The sequence below is a fragment of the Erpetoichthys calabaricus genome, chromosome 10 (genome assembly GCF_900747795.2).
Source record: "Erpetoichthys calabaricus chromosome 10, fErpCal1.3, whole genome shotgun sequence".
NCBI lineage: Eukaryota > Metazoa > Chordata > Cladistia > Polypteriformes > Polypteridae > Erpetoichthys > Erpetoichthys calabaricus.
Window position 1 is genome coordinate 155,975,414 of NC_041403.2, and position 14,403 is coordinate 155,989,816.

Here is a 14,403-nt window from a genome sequence, read left to right on the forward strand (position 1 = left end):
AACCATAACGTAAACAGGCTTGCTGCGCAGACATAACGCTGTACGAATCCTACTGTAAACTCGACCATGTTTCAGCAGTATACAGTACCTTAATTCCATAGACCAAAACAGACCTTGAAACATCTGGTCCAATCACGTTGTCCGCACGCCCCCTTAAGCCAGCAAATCAAACGCCAGTCCGTGTGAGCCCGCGCCGATGATTGGAGGATGTTTTCTGGTCAATACTCATTTATAATGATGTTCTCATGCACTCGGTGAAGAGTGCTGATTTGCTGCTACGGCAGAGTGGTTGGCTGTTGCAGTAATGGCTTATTTTACGAAAGAAGGCTTCTTGTCGCCCTTTAAATCTTTTGCTACTCAAGCAGTGCATGTGGGACAAGAGCCCGAACAGTGGCAGTCCCTCGCTGTTGTGCCTCCAATATCACTTTCAACGACGTTCAAACAGCATGAACCTGGAAAGCCCGCGGTAAGTGATTTGCCCCCGAGCAATGTTTCTACGTTGCGAGCCTCTACTCTCTTCCACGTGTCGTTCGCTTAGCTATCTGTCCCTGCCGCTTCCTCTTTATCTTCGCTTAAGGCTCCTTTGTTTGGTGCTACCTATTGAGCTTCATGATGACTTCATGTTTTCCACTTTTTAACGAGTCCAGTTTTCTCAGATCGCACGTTAATTCGTTTCCGCGTATGGTCAGCCTTGGCATCCGGCTGCGATGACTAGTAGAGTGAAAACGCGAGAGTGTTGCCTTACGAAAGAGTGCCAGCCTCTCGCACCATCTAGCTTGCTTGGTTTGTATTTATCTTAAATCGTGTTTACGTTGTGAATGTTTCTCCGCTACTTAGTTCTGTTTATTAAGCATATACTTTTTCTCTGTCCGCTAATGTTTCTGCTTTGAGATTTTTTTTTATTCTTGTTTCTAAAGTTTGATTTGGAGGAGAATAATTATATATAATTCCATATGCTTTACCTCGATTTTGTTCAAAATGCTGTATCCAACATTTCAGAATAGCACTCATTTCAAAGCGTTCTTATTTTATGCATTTTTTTAACCATACCATATTTTTTTTAAATATATACCCTTTTGAAGTGTTTGCCTACACTGCCACCTTTCAGGAGTTGGCATGTTTTGAAGAGTGTGAGAAGATTCTGGTGATTCCCGTATGCTTGTCATGGATAAATAGTTCATGCCCTAAAATTCTGTACTACTGCTACCCCAAGAGACACAATTTTGGGGAACGCCTTTAGTGTGACGTTAGGAGAACTACATGCCTTATTGAAAATGTGAACAGACTTTCAATATGTAATCGTTATATGTGGCTTATTTGTAACTCGCAATAATGTTAAAGTGCACTGCCCCAAGAAGTGGTTCTGATTTTTGTCCCTGGATGTTATTTTTTGTTTGTTCAAATGAATGTGATCCAAATCCAGTTTGAAAGTGTATATAAATGTATATTGTGAAGTGAATGAACCCTGAATTTCCAGAATTAATTAATCAAGACCATGATCAATAGTATGCTGGCTGCTACTCTACTTAATGTTGGTTTTAGTGCAGGATATCTAAATTTATCAGATTTTAATGACAAGGAAATTAAGCACATACAGGGAACTGTTGGATCAGGGTTTCATTTTTAGAGGACTGCATGTTGAAATTTAAATAGGCCGATTGTCCAGTTGGTCCTTTACCACAGAGTACAGTTTTCAGGGGCCTCACTGACTGCTAGCTGAATATATAGCTCTGTGCCACTCATTCTGGAATGGTTTAGATGTTGTCACAAAGTCAGTTACAATTATATGGAAAACCAGCCTCCTGTAATACCGGGCATTCAAACTCCTGCACAAAGCAGGCACCTCAGCCTGGCTGGTTTCTCCACATTCTAATCCGACTAAGCCTTCCAGTAGTTCAGGCTCCTAGCTGAGGATCTCATATTTCCTGACTTTATTTCAGCCTTGATGTTCTCTAGCGAAGCATGGTCATTCAGAGAGCCTCCCCAGCAAGTGCATGGATCATCTGAAGTGTACTGTTGGGCTGTGTAGTCTGAGACAAGTCTAAGGTTTAGTGTACCAACTCCTTCACTTATATTGGCCTAATTACAAACTGAAGAGTCAAAGTTGGAGGTATATTTGCCACATTCACTGAAAGCATACAAGACACGAGGTATTTCATCACTGCCACTGAGAATCATCAGGCTCCTTTATAGCACCTTTTAACCTGCTAAGGTTTAGGGGCTAAAGGCTTTAGTGATGCAATTTGTGGCTTTATTTATATTTATTAAATAATAATACAAAATTAAAGACGAGGCTATATTTTTACTGATAAAATAGTTTAGTTACATTAGTATAAGCAGAATTTGAAATTTTCAGCACACATTGCAATATACATTTAGTCTGAGTTGGTACATTTTTATAATGACTCTGACTCCCCAGCTGTAGTGCGATGGCTGTGCAAGAACAGTGGTGGCGATGATGTGCTCTTTCAGTGCCAAGAATGTGGCAGGTGTGTAGCACAATCTATGTGGTATTTGCAAAAATACTAATTTGGGAGGAGCCACAGACGGCTATGTAAATAAAATGAACCGGACCATCATGTTCGACAGATTTGTTTTCCCTTCTCTGGATTGACAACTTGCTTGAGGTGCCTCTAAGTCACCTGAGTTGGCACACAACTGTGAGAACCCATTATTTCTATCTACACGTAGCGTATTATTAGCTATCACTTGAGATGCCCCATTTCATTTTACATTTAATCTAGCATATGAAGTGTACCTCAGGCCTCATGACATGCAGCAAACAGGACTAAATGCTCAGCCATTTCCCTGCACATTTTCCTTCAACAACCATTTCTTTGTGTCTCGTTATCACACATTTCGTGTTCTTGAGAGATTGGTATTCCTGGGGGCTATTTTCCGTATGTCGCTTAAATCATCCGAGATCAGATGCCTGATCTTGGATGAGTTAATGCCGGTGAAACTCATCTGGGATAAGTCGGTTTTTCAAACACAACCGTGTAGTAGATTAGTCTAGCTGGATCTAATCATCCAAGATGAATGCGTGTGGCCGCGCTGAGTGAAAAGCCCATATACAGTATAGTGAGTCTAGAAAACATGATCAGCAAGTCTTTGATAGGCTGAAACAAAATGACGAAAGAACAGGCGCATTTTTTTTTTTTTCTTCACACAAGCGTGTGTTTGTGTGTGTGTGTGGGTGGGTGAGTGTTAGCTAGCTAGTTAGTTAGTTAGTTACTCGAAGGATTTCAAGATTTAATATGCACAAAGGGTAACACTGCAAAAGCAGCCCAAACCAGAAAAGACGGCTGGCAAAAAGTGGCCGACAAATTAAAAGCGTGTGCGTTGTAATTACTGAAAGCAGTGTTTCATTTCCTATGTGTCAGATTAATTATTATTTAATATGTCATAATTCCAGATCAAACGTGAGCACAAGGAGAACACGGGAACAGGTTAAAGTAACTATACCTATTTAAAGAATTATTGACATAAAGAATCATATATAATGCAAAGAACATTACTTTTAAAGCTAATAAGAAGGCAGACAAGCAAAAAACAGGTGAAGGTCCACGCGGTCCTGACCTAACCCCTGCATCGCCCTGTTTCTGAGGGCATTCCAGTGGGAAACTCCTCCTCAGAACCAGTGGCAGGATGCAGTGGTTACTTCATTTCAGGTAAAGGATGGTCATTGCATATATTTGTCCTCCATGTGTGCCATAGGTATGTTCCATATAGCCCTATTTTTTTGTTGTTGGGTCAGTTGCAGGGAATGTCATATCCCTAGAACCTGTGTCTGACCAACGAGATATTGACAAAGGTCAAATATTTGATGAAGACACTGTGTCTGATTATTCATAAGGAGGAGAGATACATTTTCCAAATCAAACTCCACTCTGATCAGTCCCATGTGCCCCAATCACATTTGGAAATCCAGGTAATGAGAATGTTAGGCTGATTGTGAGATTCTTTATGGAACTGTGGGTGTTTTTACCTGTGTATTACCTACCTGCAATGGCATGAGACGCCTCTTTTATTGTCTGCACACGCAGGCTTCCAGGAAACAGTATGAAAACCCGAAGGAAATATTTCAGAGCCAAACAGACTTTATTAATTGCCTGGCAAACTGCACTTTTAGATAGATTTTCCGCATCGCCTACAGTATAAAAAAATTGCCGCCTGCAAAAAACCTCAAAGCAATGCATACTGTCTGTGTGGTTGTGAGAGCCTGACTTCGCCAAGTTTGACTTCGAATGTAAGGTCCTAATAAATCTTTGAGGTACAATATTCCCCCTGGGCTAAAGCGGTATCTTTCAAAAAGAATTTCCTCCAGGAGCAATAAAGGATCTTGCAGATCACGCAAAACCCTCTCTATATGAAAGTCTCTTCTTATAATTTGCGTACCGATATCAATTGGTCACTCATTCATGAACGGTGAAGTCATGACTAAATGAATTCCACGCACGGACACTGATTAAATGTGTGAGCTAATCCTTGTTTACATCGAACAAACCTGCTCCGAGCAAGTTTGAGGATTTCGATGTGTTGCTATGACAACACATCCAGCAAGAGTTTCGAAAACCCGACAGATCCAGGATCCGGCCAAATCGTCAACAATTACATCCGGCTAAACGAGTAATCCACGTACGAAAAATATCCCCCTGGTTTGTAATCTGTGGCTTGCTGTACTTTTTGTTCCAGATCACAGAAGGTGGCAGATATCTTATTCAAGGTGCTTCCAACAACGGTACTGTGATCTTCAGTCTGACAAAGTATCCCCTTACTGTTGCCCCTGGCTGGCAAATTTACTGGAAAATAAGAGTCAATGGATTCTACTTTACAGAGACTTGTGCTTCTTGATAAACTTCTGAGCACCCTTGTTTTACAACCTCTTGCAGAAACTTTGGGCATCTTCCTTGCCAATAAACAAACACTGGAACAGGTTTTCACAAATCTGCACTATTAAATAAGTAATAAATAAAACCAATTATATTACATTAAACTAAAATACTCCTGAAAGGTTGTTTGTGTGTATATGTAAGACCATGGTTGCGGGGGTGGATGCGGGAGCTAGAGTCTGGGTGGCAAGACAAGAACAAACCTTGACAGGGGGCCAGTCCTATCGTGTGGTGAACACACACACACACCAAACACACACTAGGGCCAATTTAGCATCTCCAATTCAATTCACCTAACCTGTAAAATCAATTACAAAGATTTCTTGGACCCATTTGAAAATCTAATGAAGATCACACCAATTTTTATATATATTCACACATGGGGTGAGTCAATATTTGATGTTCTGATTTGTGAATAAATTTGTTTCTGCCATTCAAATGTTATGTGCAAGACGCTTTACAGGAATGTCTCAACCTGTTTGCCATCATATTCAACACCCAAAAACCAACGAGCAACAGTACCATTTAAAGCCCGGATACACATTTCGCGGGGAATAGATGATACCACAGTCTGTATTGTCCTTCAGGTTATTGATATCACAAACTTTCCTGCTATACACGCACTCCTTCACCATACCCCATAACCAGAAATCACAGGGTGTCAAATCAGGGGAATGTGGAGGCCATGGCAATGGTTCACAAAACCTGGAAAGGTGTGGTTGAGATAAAATAATCCACCAGTTGAGATAAAATAATCCACCAGTGTTAACATAATTTTGACTCGCCCTGTATATTAGTGGCCACCGCCAACACTTGACACAAATAAGCTCTGGATACAAGTCTGTCACAAACTGGAGCTTTTATTTGTGGGAAACTCTTCCTTATCCAGTGTTTCCAACATCACAGCCACAGTTACACAGCACACTAACTCTGTCTTTCTCTCAGCCTTCCTTCAGCACTCCCACTCCTCCCTACAAACGTTGTCCTTCTCATCCTCCTGCCTCTGGCTCCCAGACTGAGGAGGCAGCTTCCTTTATACAAAACCCAGGAGTACAACTGGTGTCCCAAAGTCTTGTCCTGAAATCACTGAGGGAGAGGTGGGAGCCCGACAAATAACCCAATAGGGCTGAGTCGAAGAAGTCCAGTTCCCATGATGCCCTGTGGGTATCTGTGGCACTACCTCAACCCAGGAGCGCTGCTGTCTAACAATCCTGGGGAGACAATGCCCTGTGCATGCTATCTGTCCCGGTCCTTCCTGACTAGGGAAGGCTCCCGGTCAGCCCTCGCAATATATAATCATTGACCCATTTAGCAATCCAGTCTTGTTAGAACATTAGAACAATCTCGATGAGAACAGGCCATTCAGCCCAACAAAGCTCACCAGTCCTATCCACTTAGTTCTTCTAAAAAAAAAAAAAACAAAGTAGAGTTTTGAAAGTCCCTAAAGTCTTACTGTCTACTACGCTACTTGGTAGCTTATTACAAGTGTCTGTGGTTCTCTGTGTAACGAAAAACTTCCTAATGTTTTTGCAAAATTTACCTTAACAAGTTTCCAACTGTGTCCCCGTGTTCTTGATGAGCTCATTTTAAAATAACAGTCTCGATCCACTGGACTAATTCCCTTCATGATTTTAAACACTTCAATCATGTCACCTCTTAACCTTCTCTTGTTTAAACTGAAAAGGCTCAGCTCTTTTAATCTGTCTTCATAATTCATCCCCCTGTAACCCTGGAATGAGGCTCTTCTCTGGACCTTTTGTAGCCTGGAGACCAAAACTGCACACAGTACTCCAGATTAGGCCTCACCAGTGTGTTTATAAAGGTTGAGCAGAGCCTCCTTGGACTTGTACTCCATACATCAGGGCGCTATATAACCTCACATTCTATTAGCTTTCTTAATGGCTTCTGAAAAATGACGGGAAATGATAGCGTCGAGCCTACTATGACTCCTAAATCCTTTTCATAAGGTGTGCTGTCAATTTTCAGACCTCCCATTGTGTATTCAAACATTTTTACTTCCTATGTGTAATACGTGAAATTTAAGTACCAGTAAATGTAATCTGCCCAATCCTGTATGCTGTCCAAGTCCTTCTGTAATGATTTAGCGGATTCCAAATAATCTGCCAATCCACTTCCCTTGGCATCATCTGCAAACTTAACCAGCTTGTTACTTATATTCCTAACCAAATCATTTATATAATTAAAAATAGCGGCGGTCCCTGCACTGACCCCTGTAGAACGCCATTATTAACATTTGTCGCACCAGCACTGAGCCAATTCTACACCCATCTAAGAACATCACCCTGAACTTCCACTTTTTAGTTTGATGCCCAACCTTTCATGTGGCACCTTATCAAATGCTTTCTGAAAGTCGAGATAGCTAATATCATCTGCTCCACTTTGATCATATCCTTTTGTTGCTTCCTCATAGAATTCCAGTATGTTAGCAAACACGTCCTACCTCTTTTGAACCCATGCTGACTGCTTAGAATAACTCCTGTCCTTGCCATGGGCTGCTCGATCTTATCCATAATAATTCCTTCCATTAATTTTCCTGTGATGCATGTTAAACTTGCTGGTCTATAGTTGTTTGGATATGCCCGGTCACTCTTTTTATGCAACACTATAACAGCTATAACCAAATAGCTGGAGCCTGTGCTTTTCGGGAGACTCTCCCCCTTCTTAAGGGCTCTAAGTTAGCACAGCTGGATAATTATATATGTGTGATTGTGTGGTTTTGTAATTAGCTAGTTAATTATATAGATAAAAACAACTATAAAATAATATTTCCAAGCACAGTAAACCATAATTACCCATTGTCAAATGAAGGACAGGCACCACAAAAAGGTTTGGGCTAGCCGCCCCATGTAATGGAAGTTTTGTTCAAAAACAGAGCAGTGAAATCTTTTCAGAACTAAGTCCAAGACAGAGCTGATTTAGGAAAGACAAAATGGCGGCTTTAAAGTCGGGCAGAGGAAGTGACCTCATCGGGCCTGGAACCGGACGTGATGTCATTGGAGCCAGGCGGAATTTCCGTAATTCGTCAACAGAAGAAAAGAGATAAAGGGTTAGTGCACTGCGCCACCCTCTGGTCTGGCATTGAATTACCCTCATTCGAGCCCTTTAGCTGCCTCCCATGCGCATGTTTATGACACCTGTAACAGATGAAGCGCTCGTCCACCTCTTGAACCCTCAGGTACCACTCTGATGACCAGGTGAAAGTACAACAATATTTTATTTTATTATTGTACAGTGCACAAAGCACTCTCCTCCCCACACTCATTAACACAATACACTATTCAATAAACAATACTCTCTCCTCCTCGCCCAGACACTTGCCACCCTTCCTCCCAGCTCTGCTCAGTGTCTGGGCTTACCCATAGTCCTTTTATAGCCCCCGACCCGGAAGTGGTTCCAAACCAAACCCACAAGTCCATTTCCTTCCGGGTCAGGGCAAACAGTCCTCCTCTTCATCCCGGGAGCACGTCACTTCCTTGAGTCACGTGACTGACATGCACTCCCGGGTTATAGGGCATACAAGAGTCCACTAGCCCCTTCACAGCGACTCCTGGCGGCCCCCAAGGTATCCAGCAGGGCTGTGTATAGAAACTACAAAGTCCATGAGGCCCTGCTGGAACTCGGGGCACCAATATGCTGTCCGGAGGGCTCCTCCTAGCGGCCTGGGGGTGAGGGCCGGACTGGAAAGCCGGCAATCCTCCACACACCATATAACTAGTAAGTCACTTTACAATAAGTATAAATGCCTTTACAATTTTGTTGATTTATCCAATGAAGGGAATTTTCGTCCTGGTCGCGGAACAGTGGACCAGCTCTATACCCTTAGCAGGGTCCTGGAGGGTGCATGGGAGTTTGCCCAACCAGTCTACATGTGTTTTGTGGACTTGGAAAAGGCATTCGACCGTGTCCCTCGGGGAATCCTGTAGGGGGTACTCCGAGAGTATGGGGTACCGGCCCCCCTGATAAGGGCTGTTCGGTCCCTGTACGATCGGTGCCAGAGCTTGGTCCGCATTGCCGGCAGTAAGTCGAACCTGTTTCCAGTGAGAGTTGGACTCCGCCAGGGCTGCCCTTTGTCACCGATTCTGTTCATAACTTTTATGGACAGAATTTCTAGGCGCAGCCAAGGCATTGAGGGGGTCCGGTTTGGTGGGCTCAGGATTGGGTCACTGCTTTTTGCAGATGATGTTGTCCTGTTTGCTTCATCAGGCCGTGATCTTCAGCTCTCTCTGGATCGGTTCGCAGCCGAGTGTGAAGCAGCTGGAATGAGAATCAGCACCTCCAAATCCGAGACCATGGTCCTCAGCCGGAAAAGGGTGGAGTGCCCTCTCAGGGTTGGTAGCGAGATCCTGCTTCAAGTGGAGGAGTTCAAGTATCTCGGGATCTTGTTCACGAGTGAGGGAAAAATGGAGCATGAGATCGACAGGCAGATCGGTGCGGCATCCGCAGTAATGCGGGCGCTGCATCGGTCTGTCGTGGTGAAAAAGGAGCTGAGCCGCAAGGCGAAGCTCTCAATTTACCAGTCGATCTATGTTCCTACCCTCACCTATGGTCATGAACTATGGGTAGTGACCGAAAGAACGAGATCGCGAATACAAGCGGCTGAAATGAGTTTCCTCCGCAGGGTGTCTGGGCTTTCCCTTAAAGATAGGGTGAGAAGCTCAGTCATCCGGGAGGGGCTCAGAGTAGAGCCGCTGCTCCTCCTCATCGAGAGGAGTCAGATGAGGTGGCTCGGGCATCTGATCAGGATGCCTCCTGGACGCCTCCCTGGTGAGGTGTTCCGGGCACGTCCAACCGGGAGGAGGCCCCAGGGAAGACCCAGGACACGTTGGAGGGACTATGTCTCTCGACTGGCCTGGGAACGCCTTGGGATTCTCCCGGAAGAGCTAGAAGAAGTGGCCGGGGAGAGGGAAGTCTGGGCATCTCTGCTCAAGCTGCTGCCCCCGCGACCCGACCTCGGATAAGCGGGAGACAATGGATGGATGGATGGGAATGTGTACAGTAGAAAGTTAACCAGAATGTGTAACAGACAATGAAATAACTTTCATGTTCCTAAATTGTCTACTGCCAATCTAGCATTTTTGGATCTGTTCATTATGTGGTAGGCTGAGTCTCTGCATTAGCTGTTTTCATCAGTGGCCAATCAAGGCTGGCTGGTATCTGTGGTGGTTGTGTTTGTATAAGGCTGGCATCTTGCCTTGCATACTTTTACCTTGGCAGAAATCAGATTGGTCAACTAAAGCTGTTAATAAGCTGTAACTGTGTTAGCCTTTCCCATGCTCATGTTTTGCAGCAGTTGGATCTAATGGGCATTTTGTACAATTGATGTTTGCCTTTTAATAAGCAAGCATTTCCCTATAATTCAATGGATTAGTACTCGGTTGAAATAATCCACTAGGAGACATCTGCACATACTTGTCTGCAAGCTTCTAGTATTTAATGCTTAAAATAAGAGATCTGTACCTTTTTTCTAATACACACCAGTGGTCTGCTAAATTGTAATGTAAGCTGAGTTATTTTAATATTTTATGTAAATAAATTTTAATTTTTTGCTTTCTCATAAAACTGAAAAATGGCATTGCAGCTTGGTTACTTTTTAACAAGATCTCATAATTGTGTTTACCTTCTGCAAGGCTGCATGATTTTAGACACATGTGCGGGGTAATGGGGTGTTTAACAAGCTTAAAGAATTTTTTAAAGCTACAAATTGTCTTCAGGAAATCTGATTGTAAGTAGAATGTTATGTAATAGACTTATAATAACTTGATGTTAAATGTACAGGACTGCAGCAAACCCACAGGATCTCTTGGCTTCCTTTTTATGCAGTGCCTTCCATAATGTTTGGGACAAATACACATTATTCCTTGATTTACCCCTTTTGCTCCACAGTTTAAATGACGTCTGAAATGTTTAACTTGTCATTTTAACGTGCACATTGCAGACTTTGATTTAAGGATATTTCGGTCACAGCATGTAGAAATGACAACACTTTTTATCCATGGTGCCCCCATTTCAGGGCACCGTAATGTGTGGGACGATTGGCGTCACAGTTGTATGGATTACTCAGGTGTGTTTCATTGCTTCATAAGTGCAGGCATAAGACACCTCAGCTTGCTTCTACCTGCAGACTACCTTTTGGAGTCTATAGTTGCCATTGTTCAACATGAGGACAAGAGCTGTGACAATGAAAGTCAAAGAAGCCATTTTGAGGCTAAAAAATAAAACCATTGGAGACATTGGTAAAATCTTAGGATGACCAAAATCAACTGTCTGAAATATCATGAAGAAGAAAGAACACACTGGTGAACTCCGTAATCACAAAGGGACTGATAGGCTAAGGAAGACCTCCACTGATGATCACATAAGAATCCTCACTATGGTAATGAAAAGCCCCCAAAGCCTGTTTGACAGATCAGAAACAGTCTTCAGGTGGCCGATGTGTGTGTCAGAGATAACTATCGGCTATCAGCATGAACACAAACACAGAGGCCACACTGCAAGGGTGCTAACTACTAGTTAGACACCAAAACAGGAAGGCCATATTAAGGTCTTATGTACAGACGAGAAAAAGATGAACCTGATCAGAGTGATGGCAAGAGCAAAGTGTGGTGTACCCGAGATCCAAAGCAGACCACCTCATCAAAATCAAATTAATAATAATAATAATAATAATACATAGCGCCTTTCCCATACTCAAGGCGCTTTACAGAGTCTTAGAAAAAACAGCAGGGTATATGTAACTTTGGATACAAATGTTTTCCTGAATAAAACAATGAAACCGATAACAAAGCATTAAATAGAATAAAGAACAATAAATCAGAGTATAATACTAAATTCAATACTAAAAGAAAAACCTAATTTGTGCCAACAGACACACAAATTATCCTGAGCACCTGGACAGAGAGGTAAACTGAAAGAAAGGGCAGAATGTTAAGTTAAAAGCCTTCCTAAATAGATGAGTTTGAAGTTGTTTTTTAAAAGAATGAATGGAGTCGGCTGATCTCATTAATTTTGGGATGTCATTCCAAAGTCTGGGTGCTATGGAGCTGAAGGCCCTGCTATCACCCACAGAGTGCAGGTTAGTGTGAGGCACAACAAGATTACCAGAATCAGAGGACCGGAGTAGGCGTACAGGAGCAGAGTGATGGAAAAGGTCACTGATGTAGTTTGGTGTGAGGCCATTTAAAGCTTTGTAGGTTATTAATAGGATTTTATGTTCAATCCTGTAAGACACAGGGAGCCAGTGAAGGCGAAGCAGGATGGGTGTGATGTGCTCGCTGTTGCTGGTCCGTGTAAGGACTCTTGCAGCAGAGTTTTGAATTGACTGGAGCTGTGATAGAAGATTAGAAGGGGCACCTTCCAGCGGCGAGTTACAATAATCGATGCGGGATGTGATAAAAGCATGGATAAGTTTCTCAGTGTTAGAAAAGGAGAGGAAGGAGCGAACACGGGATATGTGACGGAGGTGAAAGTAAGAAAGTTTCTTAATGTAGTTTATGGGGGCGGAATAAGAAAGGGAGGAATCAAAAATGACACTAAGATTCCTTGCATCAGAAGAAGGTCTGATGAGATCACCATCAAGAGTGACTGAAAAGGAGCTCATTTTCTTAAGTAGCGCTTTAGTGCCAATTTGCAGGAGTTCAGTTTTGTTGCAATTTAATTTTAAAGAGTTCTGCTCCCTCCAGGTTTTAATTTCACTGAGGCAATTTGTGAACTGAGAACTCTGATGAAGTTGCACTTTTGACATTGAAATAGAGTTGAGTGTCATCTGCATAAAAATGATAACCCAGTCCATAGCTACAAATAATATAAAACTAAAATGACGTCTTGCCTACTTAACTTGCCCATCCAGAGTGAAGGAGAAAAGGCTCATGCATATATGAGAACATGCAAACTCCTCACGGTGTTGGTCTACAGTAATATCTATTATACCCCTAACCCTGGCACCACCATGCAGTGGTTCATAGACCAGCTCTTCTGCATCATGCGTCCCAGATGTTCAGGTGTAGTTACAGGAGGGATTACTCATCTTAGGGTGGCACAATGCACTGCTGCCTCTGTGTAAGGAGACCAGGGTCCACGTCCCAGGTTCTCCCAGTGTGGAATTTGAACTTTGGACTTTGGAGGGGGTGGGGGACCCTTGCAGACACAGGGATAAAGACATACAGGTTAGGCAGATTAGCATCACTAAATTGGTCCTGGTATTGTGGGCAGTGGCATAGCAAGGGGCGGGCGGCACATTTTTGGGGGTGGCATTATTGGCCAAAAGGCTCAGAACACTTCACGTGTAAGCAGCAGGGTTCGGAAAAATATCATTCATGAATGAAAAAAGTCAAATTCTCTGATTTTTCATCCACAAATGCTTCAAAAATCATTTTCAGACGGTCCTTCTATGACGGCATCAGACACGGCAGTTGATATTTATGAGGCAATAACAAAAATAAACAAACATTACACCGATAATTTCTAGGAAGATAAACAACTAATTCACAATGTATAATTTCATTTTGTTAACGATCCGAATGCATTCTTGCTGATCCCCACCTATCGCTTGTACACCACACCGGTTCTGGTTTTCGCAGCGTAATTATATTAAACTAATAATTGGAACACGGCTTATCAGTGCGTCTGTACTATATTCTTGTCTAGTTGATGCTTATAAATAATTATATGTGAAAAAAATATTGCTGTTTCTCTATATATAAATAAATATATGCAAAATGTATCTTAATTTTTCTCCATACGTCATTTTAATTTTCTATTTAAATAGGTTAACATATTCAGAAACGTTAGATTGCGGCAAATTGAAGCCCCGCCCCGCCCCGAGTAGTGCGCACTCCAGCTACGCCACTGGGTGTGGGTGTGCCCCCCACCTGTGATGGATTGGCATTCTGTCCAGTTGTTCCTACATGCACCCTATGCTTGCTGGATTAGGCTTCATCCCAAGGGGTCCGTTATGTTGTGCATATCTTGTGTGGTATTAATAATGTAATATTGGAGATTTCTTTGTTTTTATGCAGTAATACATTTGAAATGCTTTTGTGGGGGGAAATGGGGTTGGGGTTTTTTTAAATACAAATATAAATTACAGCACCTCATGTAGCTTATAATTTAACTAAAACAATATTTCTGGACCAACTTTGGAATACCCTGAGGTATTAACTTCTTCTTCATCCAAACATGAGCACATGTGACTGACTTGGCTGTGCTATTGTTTGGGTGCACAATAGGGATGTGCCAGTAAAAGGCACACACTGAAGAGAGAACAGGACCTTTTTGTAAACATGTGCACTGAGAAACAACCAGCACATAGAAGAACATCCACATAGGGTGTGTGTTGTGTGTGCATTTTATTTTTTTTTTTAATCCTTATTTCATCCGTTTTCATCCATGGTTTTTACAGTACTCAATAATAATAAATGAATGGATCACTCAAACTTCTTGAATTCTTCATTATGCCAGAGGGCACTTGAGGATAATGTGAGGCAATCTGTTC

General features: G+C 42.5%; 1 protein-coding gene across 1 annotated transcript in view; it reads left to right on the top strand.

Moving 5' to 3' along the window:
• Nucleotides 1–246: 246 nt before the first annotated feature.
• The window catches only part of cth (cystathionase (cystathionine gamma-lyase)), a 70,628-nt gene continuing 56,471 nt past the window's right edge, over nt 247–14,403 (top strand). The window contains exon 1 of the mRNA XM_028812163.2: nt 247–466. Coding sequence (XP_028667996.1) covers nt 305–466 — 162 coding nt within the window. The 5' untranslated portion in view covers nt 247–304. The remainder of the gene's footprint in view (nt 467–14,403) is intronic.